This window comes from Pelobates fuscus, chromosome 4 (genome assembly GCF_036172605.1).
Source record: "Pelobates fuscus isolate aPelFus1 chromosome 4, aPelFus1.pri, whole genome shotgun sequence".
Lineage (NCBI taxonomy): Eukaryota > Metazoa > Chordata > Amphibia > Anura > Pelobatidae > Pelobates > Pelobates fuscus.
In genome coordinates, this window is record NC_086320.1 from 23506005 (window position 1) to 23524006 (window position 18002).

At 40.7% G+C, this 18002-nt stretch overlaps 1 protein-coding gene across 1 annotated transcript in view; it reads left to right on the forward strand.

Annotated features, from left to right (window-relative positions):
* TRAPPC9 (trafficking protein particle complex subunit 9) overlaps nucleotides 1-18002 on the forward strand; it is a 597448-nt gene that overhangs the window by 130306 nt on the left and 449140 nt on the right. Inside the window, exon 17 of the mRNA XM_063451029.1 lies at nucleotides 6158-6282. Coding sequence (XP_063307099.1) covers nucleotides 6158-6282 — 125 coding nt within the window. The remainder of the gene's footprint in view (nucleotides 1-6157; nucleotides 6283-18002) is intronic.

The following is an 18002-nucleotide window of genomic DNA, read 5'->3' on the forward strand; positions in this document are numbered from 1 at the left end:
AAGTAAAGAAGAGACAAACCACTAATTAACACTAAATGTTAGTATTGAGACAGAGAGAAACAGAGATAGTTATAGTAAACACATATACAGAGGTAGACAGGTATAGGTAGACCGAAAAAGAGACAGACAGCATTAATAAACATTGAATCAGATAATTTAGTGTAGCTTTTATTTCTGTGTTACATGAAGTTGTTTCAAATATAAAGAAATCCAGAAATCCAATAAAGCTTTTTAATCTCCCTGCTATATATAGACACATACTATTACCAAAACCATGCATTTTAAACCCAAATTACTTCCTATCATGTATCACATCATAACAGATCCCAGCTCTGCAATAAGCATTGCATGTAGTGTATGATAAGCCATAGGCAACTGTAGTTTTTTGAGAAACGGACGGCAGATACAATTTTAAGATTGGTTAATGTAGAAATAGTGATTCCCAGTTTGTTGTATCAACATGTTTTTTTATGTGTAACACGATTTGTATTTGTTGTGCCAAATCCAAGCTCTGAGGGCACAATTAATCTAATACAAAGATTGAATATCGTCAAGGATTGAACAGCAAGATCTCATGAATAATTAATGTGATTATTGCACTGAATAGTATTCTCATTTTGTTAGTGGATACTATGTGTTGTTATAAGGTTTATTTTAAAGAGGAAGCGACAGTCCCACATTTTCTCACCTGGGGAAATGCTGTGCGAGAATGTTTGTTTACTGGCTTTCCTTCGAGAGTGCTGTATGTATGCACATCACTGTGGGGGTTAAATTAATTTCCATGGTACGCTCTGCCTGTACTATTAAAAATGGTTCCAGTTACAAATTTTGTTATCTTTTATTATAATAAATAACGTCTGTTGATATGTATGTTGTGAACAACTTAAGGGGATACTATAAGCAGCAAACCAACTTTAGCTTAATTAAGTTGTTTTAGAGTGTAGATTATGGCCCTGCAATCTCACTGCTGACATTTAGGAGTTAAATTGCTCATGTTCCTGTTCATGCAACCCTAGCCACACCTCCCCTACATGAAAAAAATAATTTTCAATCAGAACGGACAGCACACTGTGTTTACTTTAGAAGGTTTTTCCAAAATATCTTGCTCACTTAGTTGAACGTTAAACTCACACAGGAGGCTCCTGCTGGCTCTATCAGCCTTTAACAGTACAGAAGACAATACATTCTAAATTAAACAGACAGTGCAGTAAAGGAAGTTTAAACATTAGATCTCTCTTTACAGGAAATGTGTAGGTCACATGCATGGGAAGTGTGACTATGGCTGCATAAACGTGATTGAACTCATTAATCACAGATGTTAGGATACAGGGGCATGATCTATACACCATAATTGCTTCATTAAGCTAAATCTATCTTTTCTCTGCAATTTTCCGAGTTACTCTTTAACTCCTATAATTTAGCATTATAGAAAATGTAGCCCATCACAGCTGCATGGTGAAGAAACTGTCACTGCATCTTAATTGGACACTGTTCGTGACAACACATATATACCTCTGCCACGCATTATTTTTTCTCTACTTTATTGATACTTTCTTTAGTCGTTTGGTCATCAGATATTTTCTTTGCACCTTTATATAGTACTGCAAAAATAGCCTAGAGCTTGTGTCGATCATCTTTTTTTTTATTAATACAATTATTGAATAAAACATACAATGTACATAACAATATAGATCTGCTAGCAAATGTATACATTTTATAATGGTTCTAGATAAAGGTTTGCCCCCGTGCACCATCAGCACAGAGGTGTACACCAAGTATTGCATGATGGGAGAGCAGTACAATGTTACCTCTCTTCACTCATCACAAGCTTTGTAGTTGCTGTGATAACTGCTAGGTGAATATATAAAAAATTAAAAAAGCAACCTGTGACACTAGTATTTCCCAAGCCATTGTGCTGGAAATAATGTAATTGTCAACATTGTAAGTGTGGTGAATGTGCTACTAAATGCTAAAAATAGTGCTCCCTGAATGTGGGTTACAGCATCACAACAACAATCAACGTTTCAGCCTCACCGCTTTTATCCGTGTTTGTAGTTTGCACAAGGTTTTATATATTATTATATTTCTACGGGTTCTGAAGTGCCAACATAATAAATCGTTTATATTTATGTCTTTAGTATTTAATACTCGTGGTCTCAGTTTCTAGTGATCCTTTCTGTGTAAACACTTCCCAGTTTGGATTGAACGGTATCACTTGCTGTTGTTACAGAAGCTGCCGTTCGTGCACTGGTACAGAGAAGTCATTTATTGCAATACAGATTTTTGGGACGGCACTCTTGAAACATTTTGCGCCTCAACTTTAATTTTGCAACATCGGTTGTAAAACCTTGGAAGTTTTCCAAGTATTAAAACCGCACAGCTTCAGCCTGTCCCATTAATTCCCGTCCTGTAATGCGAACTGCAGTTCACGCAGGACCAGGCTCCCCTCACTTGCATTTTATCCTAAGAGCCAAGCACACTCATGAATACAAATAACCACTTATGTAAATAAGAGCATTTTAATGTTCAGGATTCCTACTTCATTTAATTATGCTATTTTTTTGTATTTTATTTTTTTTCCATTTATTTCAATCCCACTTAGCGGCAGTGCATACAGAATGTGTAATTAAACCCAAGAAGAGACAAAGGCCTATTTTTAAATCAACATGCAGGCATCTTTCCTTTCACTTGGTAATTTATTTTTACTGTATACGGGTCACGCTACGAAAACGCACACACATTTAATTCCTAAACACTGCATTGAAGGGACAATCCAAGCACCAGCGTATTGCAATGGTTATGGTGCAAGATTGTCCCCTGTCTCTCTACCGACAAAGATCATTGCAGCTATTATCCCGCCCCCGGCGTAAACCCATGACCGTTTGAATCAGCGCTGCCCCAGCCTGTTTGTGTACTTGCATAGAATGTGTACTCTGTACAAGTAAACTATCCTTCTGATAGGTAGGTTCCATTCTGTATATGTGGCCTGTGCCACGGCTTTCTCAAACTCGGATGTTTTTCATAAATCAACATAGTAATAAAAAAAAAACATGCGCAGCTTTAACTAGCTTGCACACCAGTTTCGTTCATATTTTCTTTATGAATGAAACTGCTGTGCAGTGAGATTTTAGGGACATGGGTGGGCCGTAATTAACAGAGAATTGTCAGCCTTTTCCCAGACACGTGCTAATCCTAGAGATTTTCAGCTTTTAAACTTTTAAAGTGACAATCTTTAATTATTTTATTTTGTGTATCATCGGTATAAAATAAAATGCGGGGTCTGCTTCAGTTTTGAGCGTCCCTTTAATGAAATTCCTGACAGAAAGATATAAAGAATTGTATTCACCCCTCTATTAAAAGCTGTACATTTTATTTTTACTCTGCGAAGCAAACCATGATTTGGTTCACTGCCCAGCTATTGTGAGTTCTATGTGGGTTTTTCAATATAATCGGAACATGTACCTGCAAGAAAAATGTGGTGGGTAAAAGGGATTGTTTAAGATTTGACTGTGCAGTCAACAAGTCATTAAAATGAATGTACCACGAAGGAGTTGTGTCACTGAGAAACATCTCAATATGTGTCTCCTGGCTGACTTGTCTGCGGTATAACCTGTTCGAACCGTAGGGTAGCAGCTCATTTTCTTAACAAAGCCAGTTCCACAATTCATCCTTCCAAGGCTATTTCACACATTGCCATTATGTTCGATAATAAAACCACCTAACAGTTAGCTGCTGATTTGATTGAATGAGTTTAATTGTAGAGAGAAGTGTTCTATAAAATAGATTTGTATATTGTGCTTCTGTAATGTTTAAGTACACGCTTGCATTGTTCCTCTGCTGGTGTTAAGCAGTTTGTTTGTTTGCTTTACTAATTGTTATATCTGTAACAATTAATGTCTGTACTTTTATCATTTGTAAGACATTTTATATTCTGTGTAGTGTTCCATTTCAATAGATTATTTAACTATCCATTAAGGAATCCAAAAGCATCGTTTTTAACACGTAAAAAAAAAACAAAATCCAGAAACACTGGAAATTCATTTTCAACAAATATTTATTTATCAGCATTTTCTTTGCTGTTTTTTTACTGTCCCAGGTTTTTAAATCTGTTGCTTCTTTTGCACCTTAAGGCCAACACTGAATATTCTGTGACACAATGGATTGATTAAATAATGGAGTGTTTTTGTATGGTGTAGTTGAGTGGTGTATTTGTGTGTAGTGTTGGTGTTTGAATGCACAAGCATGCTTGTGGTTAGGGTCTCTGTATTTCAATGTGGACATTTATGTCAACGTTTATGCGGTTACCAACTACAGACAGAAGAAAAGTTTGGCCAATTTTAATGGTGGGTGAGGGGTGCCAGGACACCCACAGCACCATAATTACTATATCAAGCTTTATGGTGCTTGGAGTGTTCTTTTAAGAAATTCCTTCACAAAGCTGCAGCATTCCAATGAATTATAGCTGGAAATAAACACATTTCTAATAAGGGCCATTTAAAGGCCCATGACCGCTGCGCAGTGGTGAAACAAACCTGTTGATGTTTGGATAGTCCAAGAATACTCAGTCAATAGAAATATGCTAGCAGGCTGTCTTGCCACACTCCACTGACTGCCATCAGAGCTTGAGCTGTGTAAATTGATCACTTCTTACCCAATCACCTTTGACCTTCGGATTCTGACGCTCAATGCACGTACCGACATCATGGTGCCTCATGCGAACGTCATTCATGACACCGAACGCTCACACTCTGCCCATTTATATATTTAATGTTACATGGCACTTTTTTATGACATGTTATATGCATATGACATCACACAGATCTGTAGCCAATCACTACACAGTATAGGGTGTTTAACTTCCTGTTTTTTCCTAGTTCCTTGCCCTGTCGTGATTTCTGTAAACCCGATACTGCGTTATATTATTGTACTTAATCCATTTTCTAAACCTTGGCTTGTTTGACCATTCCTGTTTTCTGTAACCCTGACCTTGGCTTGTTTGACCATTCCTGTTTTCTGTATCCCTGACCTTGGCTTGTTTGACCATTCCTGTTTTCTGTAACCCTGACCTTGGCTTGTTTGACCATTCCTGTTTTCTGTAACCCTGACCTTGGCTTGTTTCTTGATTCTGTGTACCTCTGTTATGCCTGACCTCGTTGACATTTATTCTGACTTATTTCTCAGTGCTAAATACCAGTTGAAATAAGGTGGTCCATGCACTCCAGTGTTTCAAGGAAAATGTATTAGAACCAAAGAAACACTGCGACGTTTTGACCCAATAGCCTCTTTGTCAGTGCCAGCATGGCCACTCGAGAGACCGCTGCGCATACCAACCTTGTTTCAAACTAGATTTGTGTCTTAGGGTCAAGTCAAGAGGCTCCAGGCACTCCAAGTATCTTCAAATGTGTTTATTGGGACAAATGAGACACCGCCTGGCCCCAGTTTTAGCACTTGGTTCTTCAAGTGATTGGAGTGTGGTTCGCTTTTTCTTTATTTGCCAATTAGGGTCAAGTCAGTCTTGACAGCTCTAGGCTGTAGTACTCTTCCTACTTAATTGTTACAATGTGTGCATATGCTTGTTTACATAATTTTTTTTCCCCAATAACAAAATCTATCCCATTTACGCCCGCTCGCCATCCACTTTTCTATAGCACTGGCAATCACCCGGTAGAGAAACAAACTTCTGAATGAGCCTGTAAATGGATGATTCCTTTGTGACAAATAGCGTTATCTTGGCAACACATTTGTTAATCTTAGTATTAGCATAGTTACAAATTCTTCATTTGTTATATAATTTATAACAAAAGCCATGTTACAAAACACCTTTATTAGACCTTCCCAAGTGACAAAGGTATCTAGAGCAGACAGTGTTTCTATAATAGAAACAAGCTATTGGGGAGACATTAAAATGGCATGGTGACCCAATATTGTTTGGGGTGTGAGCAAGGCTTAGACTAAATAAGTAAAATGAGTTTCCTAGTGGGCCAGTGTGATGGGTCGAATAGTTCTTACTTGTTTCTACAATGTATGTTCTAACAGCAATAACAATACTAACTTTCATTTCTTTTTTTTTTTGGCTTGATAAACCTTCGTTTAATCCAAAGCTCAAGGAATGATGTCAGTGCTTGCATTTAACTCAGTGTGTCTTTATTTCATACAGACGGAATCAGCGTCAGCGGACTCCCGATATCCAGCCCTTTCCGACAAGCTGTCAAGCCGCGAGTAGAAAGTAAACCTATGAACCCACCAGAGAGCAGCAAAGGCGGTGATTTTAATCACATCAAGGTACAGTGATTGGAGATTTTTTCTGTAACTACTTCAGCTCCAGGGGCTGAGCATTTATCTGCTTTAGAAGAAATAATGCATTTTGTTTTTTAAGAAAAGTCTGCATTTTTTTCTCTCCCATATTTAATCTTTATTGAAAGATTTTGTCGTAACAAACAGCATAGTCATAAAGACGTCACATATGGTCAAAATGTTGGAGGAACATGACTTCTGCAGTATGAATACAATATTGTCACACAAACGGTGTCAAACAGTACATACAGTTTGGGTTTGACATTAACAAGTTTTGCCTCCTATCTAATTACATAGTCACCCCTTTCGAAGCTCCATCCTGTGGTATCACCAGGAAACTCTCACGACACCCCTAAAGGGTGTAGCCTGCATGGATATACAGCCTACTGTTACCAGACCTTCTTTGGCTGTCAGCATTTTGTGTATTACAGTTATTACACCGAACGTAAAAAAAAAAAAAGACCTAAACCTTTACCAAAAATATCTAGGATCATGTACACCGGCTTCCTACAGACTAGTGCCCCGACCTCCATGAGCTCATTGACTTTATGTGTGAAACCATTCGCCTTTTAGTAGCCCCTCCCTCAGTGGTCAATCACGCCATCCTTGTCCGATAAGTCTCCTCACACCACTGGTCCATGTACCTTCCTCTCCCCTCCTTGGGGGATGCCAGCTATTCTCCCAAACCCTTTGGTGTTTGTGTATTTTGCCCATCAGTCCATATGACATTTCTTCATACATGCATGACTGGCTCGGTTTTGCTTGTATCTGCCTGAAAGTGGGAGGTGTGTTCGATTTCCAGTTCTATCCTCTGCTTCACCTGGCTGCCACTCAAATGTGAATATTGAACTCCAGCTGTGCCCTGTGTATCTTGAAAGGGAACACATTAAGCAGAAGTCTTTTGGGCTTCTGTGGTAAAGTGTTGCCTCCCTTCCAGAAGTCTGATAACGTGGGGCAGTCGTAAAAACAATGCAATAGTGTACCCTTAACTTGTAGGCATCGCCAACACCTTAGTGGCATATTAGGGAACAAAAGGGCCAACCTGTGTGGTGTCATCTTATAATGCATTTCCCAGTGATTTAGATATCGTGAGACTCCATTCATATTCAAATGTGCCTTCTGCCATTATTCACCAGTGAATGTTTTGTTCAAGTCCTGTTTCCATTTGGTTACATTCGTCTCGAGTTGGTCGATAGCATCCGATAGGCACCAGAATGTGTTCTGGCACTAGTGCATCATTTTCCTCCTGTGTGATGTTAGCCTGGACAAGGTGATTGTAGTCAGGCACGCCAATATATGCTTCACCTTTAGGTATGAAAACAGCTCTTGGCCGGTAGCTTAAGCTCCTCCATCAATTATTTAATCCCATGAGCAGTTAACAATCAATATACTTTAGTAACTCCTGCCTTTACCCAATTCTGTAACTTAAGATCTGTAGTACACAATGCCCATGCCTGTATTGACGCAAAGGTTATAGTTGTATTTGGGCGCAGGGGCCCCGGGGTATGTAGTCTTCACCATATACAGTGTTTAGGGAAGCCATAAGAAGTGAAGGGGTGAGTAAGGCCATATATGATCTAATAATATCAGACCACTTACCGTGCCAATATAGAGGCAATGAAATATGACTTTACATCTAAACATATGGATTTTTATTAGTCAGTTCTCTTTGCATTCTTCCATTCTGCATTTTGAATCTACAATGGCCTTTCAGGGCAGGGTCACATTTTTTGAATGACAGGCAATGTTCTCCTGCTAGAATGCTTTAACAGGGGACTTCTTCGGTTAAGTTATAGCACACATTCCCTGCATATCTAGAAATACAATATATTTGGTACATGTATTAGTCTTTGGCTGGTACAAAGTGTATGTGAAGTTGTATGGTCCGTAAAGTGACACCCCCTGCGTATATTCCCAATATATACTTCTATCCCTAAAGGGGCCAGGTTTTAGGCAATACCCACTGTAGGTAAATTATATAAACCCTTCACGTCCATGTTTTCCTACAGAAACACCAGTTAAAGTGTTGTCACTGAGTGTTGTAGAACAGTCGTGCACATTTTTACACAGGTGGTCGTAACGCAGCTTTTAATGTAGGGAATAAGTAGGATGTGTCCAGCTGATCGGCATTAACAGGTGAGCAGTCATGTACATCTCGCTTAACAAAGCTTGGCTTTTATGTAAAATCTAAACAGGAACAGATTCGGATCCTGGCGGATGCAGTTAGAGTTATGAACACTAGGGGGTCCCATTGAGCTTTATACTTGGATGACGGCACAAATTGCAATAATGGATTTATGCTTATTATTGTTCTGTCGCGTTCCTCACTATATTCTCATAATAAAATAACCCCAGTGCGCATGCTGAATTATGGTCAGGGAATTGAGCTTATTTGACAGTGTATTCTGGCTGGGGACACACTACCTTCTCCTACTTCTACAAACTGTAATATTCACTCCTCCACTTTAATATCATGCATCCTCTCTACCCCGCCTCCCCATTTCCACTTTACTTTCTTGGGTTAATAAATCACAAGCCAACACGTTGAGGGGGTTTAAACTGTGAAACATTATTTGCCAGGTTCTGAATTAACCCTTTTTGTGCCACGAATGATCACTTTGTAAACGCACGATCATATCCTGGTGTATCTGAAATTTTGCCATCTGTATTACCCTAGATAAAATGGAACCATGACTGCGATCTGACCACGGTACGATCAGCTTCCTAGACAGGTCTGCGATATTGTATAGCACATGAATTTTGTATATCTGATTCTTTATTACATCAAATAATGTCTGGTTTATTCCAGCATTTCTTAAATGATTTCAAAAAAGAAATAACGATTGATAGAGGATGATCTGACCGCTGAGCAATAACTGAGTAATAACATGTGTTCCTTTAATGTTTTAGCGTTAATCCATGAGCTCATTGCTGTGTTTGTAACACAGTATAAAAAGCATTGGGTTTTGAAGCTCACTGCTGCCGTGTTAATAGATGGGGTTCTATTAAAGCACACAGCCTTCAGAGCAAACAGGCACGGCAAATAATACTTATCTGATGAAAGGTGATGCCAGACTCCTCTCTGAATCCATCAGGATTTGACCTTAGCAGAAAGTTCATTGACATCACGGATGGCTGCTCTGTATGCAGCGACCTGACAGCTCCCTTTTCCAGAATACAGTCAAGACACGCACACTTCTTTTAAAGCTGTGTCTGCTGGGGGATAGTGGGTGTTGTAGTTGTCCGCAGTGACTGAAGTACCTATGGTGTAGTTTAATGGGTCTGAGACGGCGTGATAATGTGAGAATGGGATTCCCTGTAAGCTAACTGCACAGGGCGTTATATATCGAAGAAGAGGGCATTGTCTTGTCACCTGTCTCAGGTGTGATTGCCTTACATACATTAGTATCTATAGCAACTTCCCCGATATAATTCTCTCTTTCTCGTCAATGTGTCTCCACTGATATAGCACTCAGTAAGTCACTCTTCTCATACATTTTCATCTTTCAGGGGTCTCTCTTACCCTGCTTTCTACCGTAAGAATCGCTCTGTTTTCTGTGCTCCTTTGATGGTGCCCATTCCAGGCTTAAAGAAACATTCTAAGCACCAATACAACTTTATCTTAATGAAGTGGTTTTAGTGTATAGATCATGCTCCTAGTCTCGCTGCTCAATTCTCCTTCTTTTAGAAGTTAAATAACCGTGTGCAGCCCAAGGCATACCTCCCTCCCCTGTCTGTGACTTACACACCATCCCTACACAAAGAGCTCAATGTTTTTAGCTTTCTTTATTGCACTGTGTGTTTAATTTAGATTGTCTTCTCCTTCTCCACTTCTAAATCCCGTTAAATCCCGCAGCAGCCTCCGGTGTGTTAATAATGTTTAATTCACAGAGCAGAAGCTAAAGGAAACTATAGTGCAAAGAAAACAGTTGCATTAGGACTTTATTCCCCCATATGGAATCATTGTAGAATGCTTTCCTGTGGGGTTTTGGGTGACGCTTCTCTAGAGGTGGAGTTAGCCCTGCAATGTAATTACTGCAGCAATGTGTATATATTCCTTTGCAGACAAACGTAAAAATTACATTTTTAAAATTGATTTATTTGTTTAGCTTTTATAGAATATCTAAGAAATAAATAGCTTTAGCCAGTATATCCTTTATCTTGCAATATGTCACACATAACCTGAGTGTTAGTATAAAAGCAAACATGCAATTTCTCTCACATACAGTAGGTAAGACAAAAATAGATAAATAAAAATGGTCAAATACCATGCTTATAGGTATTTGTAAGAACTCTTACAGCATTATTAGCAATACAGCTTACTATATTGGCAACATACCGTAAAAGAATGTCTTCACATTTTAAAGAATAAAACGTCAAAGTAAATTTGAGCTGTCATACCAAGGAGCCAGACTGAAAACACAGCTAATTTGGAGAATTCTTCCAGTTATTATAATAATAATAATAATAACAACAAAGTATTTAACCAGGAAAGGTACATTCAGATTCATCTGCTTTTCAAGTACGTCCTGCGGATGTTAGCCTAGTCCAACATCCAGGGGTTGTTACTATTACCCAATTTTTAGGTCATTATGACCTAAAAGTTAGAATCTGCTTTGAATCCACTTTGAAATCACAAGTCACACTTTAGCGACTAACCTGACACCTTGAAACATTTAATGATTGAAAGGTTTTTTTTTTTTTTTTAATTCTTTATTTTGGTGGTGCATAGCAAGGTCATGGTATTACAGTACACTTTTAGCCAGACAATGGCTGCAGTATTATACAATGGTAAAGCTTTAACATAGCACCTTTTGGTTTTATAGACAGATTAACAAGATTGAACAGTAGATTTGGGTTAATGGTAAAGGGTTAAGACAAGTAGTAGTGGCACATCGGTATAGTAGCATCTTAAGCGTTACATTATAGGTGTCTCAGACTGATTTTACGAGTGATCTCATGTAGAGTTGTGAGGACGCATAACAAGTCAGTGGCATGCTGCCATGTTAGGTTACATTCATCTCGCGTATAGTACTGCATAGCATGTTATTCCACATACATGTGCTTCCCAAAACATAAAGATAAAGATACATGTGCACGTTTTACACCGGTGGGTCCTGTCAACATTTACTGTGTCCGCCTAGCAGACCACAATCTAGTAGGCATTCCCAATGCATAGGTAGACTAAGCACATGTGCTGATTGTACATGGAGCTACTTGGATAAGCGCACATTTTTAAAAAGAAAAAAGGTATATCTATTAACATGCAAGGTGTAGGTGGTTAACATTTATGCGGAACAATTAAACTGGAAACATAGCAGTCTAGGCTCGGGTATTACAGGGTTAAGCCATGGTATGGCCGGAGTATGGGGATGTGTGTCGTGTGTGGGTTACCACGTGTGTGCTAAGTGCGTCTGGTGTAGGTTAACATATGTGCCTACCCTCTAGGTGCATTGCGAGGTGCATTACGTGGTAGTTGAGGCTCTTGTCCTGTTTGCAGGGTGCTCTTTGTTAGTCGGGGAGCCTAACTGCACGATATTACATAGAGGGGCCTGTTGTAAATTCGTCCCTCACATGAGTGTGAGGATGAGCTTTAGCCTGTGAAGCTCTTGTATTGCTTGTGGTGTCTTGCTGAGAGTAAGGTGTGCGTGACTGGACCCCGAATTACATGCAAGCCTAGTTGTATAGCAGTGGGCCTATTGGTATCGTTGGCCCTCTAACCTATATGGGGTGTGTAGGGTAAGTGTAGCCCCTGTGTGTTATCCCCTAGATTTAACCCCTTAAGGACCAAACTTCTGGAATAAAAGGGAATCATGACATGTCACACATGTCATGTGTCCTTAAGGGGTTAAGACAGACAGTAGTGTAGTTGGTGCTTCTGTAGAAATAGGTATGTCACATAAACATGCTTGAATCAGGGTGGTAGTAACAACAACGTAGTATCAATCAATAATACAGTTTAAACAACACTTGGTCGATGAGCGGGTTGCCCCACAGAGTCGTTAGACAGCCTGAGGAGAGATCGCAAAAATGAAAAGGCTAGTTAAAGAAGCACTTAGGAAGAAGTGGGTTCGGTAACAGTCGATCAGTCCTGGGTTCAGATCAGAGCCGTCATCCCACTCCCATGCACGGAAACTGGAAGCTATTGTCCAAGGGGAGAGCCGGGTTATGGCTCTGTGTAACAGCTCTCTCACCCCCGACCCCGCGAAGGGTCCGAGTTGTACATCCATCCTCCATTGTTGCGTTCTCTTTATAGGGAGCTCGGGAGTCAAGGAGTCCCGTGTGGTGGTCGGATGTGTCCGGTGCCGCTAGGTGGGTGGCATAGAGGAGGCGATGGATGAGCCCACCCTGGCTCAGGCGAGAGGGATAGATGGCGCTCGAGGGGTTTGTCTTTTTTTCCCGCCATCTCCTTTTGCGGTACGTATGATTTGGGTCCTTGGTTGCTGGGACCACTGAGTGAGGGGTAGTTTGGCCCTTGTTCTGTGGCTTCTGATCGTGCGTTTCGGTATTCAAGGGCCTTTTTGAGCTTCGGTTCTGATGCAGACTGGAGGCCGCCCTGGCGCTGCGAGGGGGGTTCCACTGTAGGGTGCGTCGGGTGGTCGGGCGTATCCACGCCGCCACCTCTCTCATCGCCTGCCTATAGGGTTGCCTCCGGGCTTTGAGTAATGCCCAGAAATAGTTGCGTAGCTGGTCAATGCAGGCCCCTGTGTGCTTAGGTGGTTTAACAATTGCGTGCTTGAACCCAGGCCTCGTCTGCGCTGCCATCTTGGCTGGGCCCACGAAGTCCCGTTGGATTGAGGGTTGTGTCGCTTGGTCAGGTGTGCTTGTGGGGGTGATCGACCCCTGCGAGGACCGGGATGACCCCCGCCGCTCCAGAGGGGGGGGGGGGGGGTAGCAGGGCTGCGATAGGCTTTCATTTAGGAGCTTGACCCACGCCAGGAGATCGGCCGCCTCTCCCGGTCCTCAGGCTCGGCTCTGGTATAGGCCGCATGGTCAGTCTAAGTTGTGCCGCGGCACACCGGTGCCGGACAGATGTCATTTTGGTCCTGGTGCCTTCCTGCGTTTGGTACCGGTCCCTGTTTGCCGGTAAAGTGTATATATCGGTCGGTAGCTTAGCAAGTTTGCCCTTTGCTGCAGGAGCTCTTAAGATGTGCGACCGGCCATGTTGGCTGTCAGGCCCCGCCATGATTGAAAGATTTTAAGTGCTATTATTGTATCAATCAGTTTTGAATCTGATTCACAAGATGGAATTCCACAAAAGAACACTATACTGAACGGCACAAACATATCTACCCTAGCTGTTCATTTCCCCCCAAACAGGGTGACTGACTGTGTCTGTGTAATACAATTATTCACTGTCTTTTCTTTCTTGCTATGACTATAATATTGTTGACTCGGCCCTCCGAGACATTAAGAGGGCGTTCTCCTCCCTCTTCTTGTTGCCCCGCCTCCTGGTAGCGGAGGTAAGTGTCTGATATCGCATTGTGAGCTACAGATGAAGTGGATCTTTAATTTGCATATTAGCAAACCTGAGCAAATGAGTTATGCATGGGGCCAAGCTGGCTATATTTAGAATTCATCATAAATCTTTAATCTCAGACGTAAACCATACTAAGCAGTCTGCATCGAGGAAACCGTTATAGTTATTTTGCAGGATAATAGTGTATCTCTTCAATGCTGTAAAATATTAATTGTGCTATTATTTCTAACTGTGCGAAGCAAAGTATTGAGTGTAGGTCATTTTAGCCTCGAATCACTTGTTTAAATTTATTCCAAATGATATCCTGTTTCAGAGTGCATATATATTCTTAAGGTGGGTGCATGCCTTGTGAGATGGTTTGACTATTTTAATGTGAAATATACAATAATTTTTCCAGTTCTCCAAAATAAACCCCAGTGTCTTGCAGGGACTCTCTGAGAACCATAACTACTACATTGTCCTGATGCACCCCCCTGTAAGTAGTCAAATTATTTGCTAACAGTTTGATTTTTTTTCACCTGGCATTGATCGGCTTAGCGCCTTAACCTTTCCTACTCTTGGTGAGAGCTGGAAGCCTCTGTTAGCTCTCTTGAGTGAAGCCCAGTAGTGAAGGACCAGCTAATCACACTTAACCAATGAGCTAAGCCCTGCACCATCAGGCTCTGCTCAGAGAGCTTCTGCCTCTTAATGAGGTTGGGAGTATGAATGTTGGGCCCCAGGTAAGAAGTCAAACCATTGTTACCGTTTGAGTACTTACATTGGAGGCATGTCGGCACTCCTGGAATCATATCCACGATGGCGTGTTGTAGTGGCTATGGTGCTTGGCGTAGTCATTTAAGGAAAGATCACAGCTGATAACCACACCACTTGTATTTATAGGAAATTTTAGAACATTCCAGAGTCGACTATTCAGCCCAGGGATTTTTTGTCATATATTTTACATAGATTTTGTTCAATTATATATTTGTATTTTATGTAAAAATGTATGTATTTTAAATATATTTAGACTGTAACCACTAACATAAAATTGTTTACATAGTTGTTTTTTTTTTAACATGCACTTTGGAACTTGATGTTGAAAAATTGCCTAAAGCATGGAAGTCCACATTGAGTAACACTTATCTGGATATGATTGAGGTTTCCAAAATGAGTTCTATGTTCTATTCTGTCTACATCTTTCCTGTCTCTCCTCTCCTTTCACATGTATATATATTTTTTTAATATTCTTTATTTATGGTTTCATTTTTCAATTTTGAAATTTCAAGAATGTTACAACAAAGGACTCGGAAATACAATTGTCATGGTAAAGAATGTACACAAACTAATAGTACCATTTTTGAACATTGGCTAACAGAGATTTCTAAGAAAAGAGTGCTTTTCAGTGTACATATTGAGCATTCCCCCATTTGTGAGCATGGTATCGGCCATTTGCCCTTGTTGGCGGGGATCCGGCTTTCCTCATTCGTGCCCGCCATAGTTGTTCTGTAGGCTTTTTTCTGAGGAAGTGGAGGTGTAGGGGTGGCATCCCTCGTGATGTGAACGGGGAATGCCCGAGTTCGCTATTGGGTCTCAGTTTTAGCAATTTTTGTGGGATTTTTGGTTAGTTTAAAGAGTGAATTATGTACTTTAGGCTGAGTAACCCCATGGTATCGCATATTTACGAGGGGGAATGGCCGGTGGTTCGTTGTATGCAATTGGTGTTCTGTAAGTCCCATTAAGAAAACAGAGTGTAGAGGAGAAAGGTGTGGAAGTTACAATGGAAGGATAGGAGAAGAGTAGGTGGGAGTGAGTGTGGGGTTCAGCAGAAAGGCAAGAAGGATCAAAAGGAGTAGGAAAGGTAGGGCCCATGTATTTTAAATATCCGTACAATACATTTCTTCTTCAAGTCATTACCACACAGCCCTGATTATCTTTCTTGTAAGAATTATATTTAATTTAAGATTGATTATGTGATTTTCAAACTTTTCGGGGGACTCCTGCACGACTCCTCTGTTAGTGGCTTCAACTGCTGAATTGTGTGTGTGTTTGCAAGAGTGCGCACTTTAATCTATCCTTTTGAATCTGTCGCTGGGGATTTAAACTCTTTTTACAAGTCTGTGTAAATATTCGACAATAAAGTTCCAGGTGATCTATTCTTGCTCGTTAGGTGAAGTTTGTTTACCCCTAATTAATTCCCCTGTATTTTATAAAAATCATTAAGGGCCGCTGAGTGCAAAGCATATTGGGAGCTCCGCTTATATCTGCAATTTTTTACTGCAATCATTTGGGGATTTAATGTATTTTAATGCATTTTAATTTTGAAAGTAAAACCCTATGTCTAGACACTGACATAAGATGCAAACCTTACACAAAACTGATCTTGCCAGCCAGGAAGAGAGTATTCCAGCTGGCTGATTGACAGCCCGTGGAGACGTTCCTACACATGAAGAAAAAAACAATATTTGTCTCTGGAATTAAATATGTTTAAAAAGAAAAAAATCAGGGACACGGTCTTATGGTGACCCTTTAATACACATTGTTATTAGTGCCCCCAGTCTGACCATCTCACCAATGGTTAGATGCCTAAAGATATACAGTTATAATCAAAATTATTCAACCCCCATTGAAAATCAAGTTTATTATCAAAATTTACAGACTTTCACCTGTTTGCAATGAGCAAATCAAACAAAGTCATTGAAATAGCGCAACACAACGAATGCTTAAAGTGTTTTCCCCAAATCCAATGAAACGGCAACTTAAAATGACTTAAAATTATTCAGACCCCTAAATAGAATCCATCACAACTGCACAAATATGGAAAACAAGTGTTGTCTCAAGCACACCTAATCCTATCCTCATAGGTAGTGAGCTCATTTGAGCGGGGCCCTCTTCATATCCCCTTTCTATAATTGAAAGCGCTAAAATGTCATTTCAGCGACACCCTGGTGGTATGGGGGTGCCTTCTACAGGGACACTCCTGTAACTCCCCCTGTAACTCCAAACGTTTCTCCATTTTCCATGTAATTTAGCACTTGAAGAATACGTGGTGATTGAATACCTTATAAACCTGCATTACGCTATGGGCGAAATTAATTTTATCTATATATATATATTTTTTAAACTGTCTCGTTATCAGGAGTTTGGGCGCTTTCAGGGATACTATAACTTGCATCGTCCCAGGTCACTAAATCGGTCATTAAATCGGATCAGTTTCACATGAATTCGAGCAAGTGCCAAAACCCCATCCCAGGCTTTAAACGTGGGCTTTGGGATTTTCCAGAATCAGATATAGAATGGCTCGCTGCTGATACATAGTTTGGAGTTAATGAATTGCTGTCAGCTCTGCCACAGAGGGAAGTTGAGGGTCCTGCAGATTAGTCTGGCCCGGCCGCTGGGTGCTGTGAACAAGGTTATTTGAGCCCTACTGAATGATGGGTGTTTGAGTAGGAAGTGTCCGCACTTCCTCAGTGCCATCTATTCACATTAGGGCAGTGAGCTTGCAGATCCCCCCAGGGATGCTGGTGTTTATGTAGAATGAAACCGACCATCCTAATTCGCCTGTGCTCAGCTCCTGAAGCATTTAACAGCTCTTACATAATCTTCCAGCTAAAAGGCTGGCTGCAGCGCATCAAACGTGCCCCACCATCTCGCCCCGTGCTGTCAGCTCATCATCGCAACTTCTTAACCCTTCTCAGGCCAGAGTGGACAGAGTATTAATGCGCAGAACATGCAATGCTGTGGGCATGGCAGCTCTGATCTCATGATGCTCAGCCGACATCCTACAGCAATATAGTCTACAGCACTGCAGGGGCTGTTCTGAGAAATGTGAGGTGACTTAGTTATAACAATTTAAGAAACAAAAATGTAATTCAGAAAAAGAACAATGCATCTTCTTTACACAAACTGATTGCTTAACCCATTTTCGTTTAAAGGGATTCCCTAGTGCCAGGAAAACAAACCCATTTTCCTGGCACTAGAGAATCCTGGAGTGCCCCCCTCCCTCCCGCCCCCATCCCACGTCGTTATAAAACCCCTTCAGACATCCGCCGGCGTTGGAAACCTAATGCGCATCTGTGGCAATGGCATTAGACCTCCCCATTATTCAATGCTTTTCTATGGGGATTCTAGCGACGATGTAGATACTCATGCATAGCGTGAGGATGTCCAGTGTCGTTTAGACAACCAAAAGTTACTAGAGGAGGACTTAACCCGTCAAGGTAATTTTTGCAGTTTATAAAAACTGTAATAT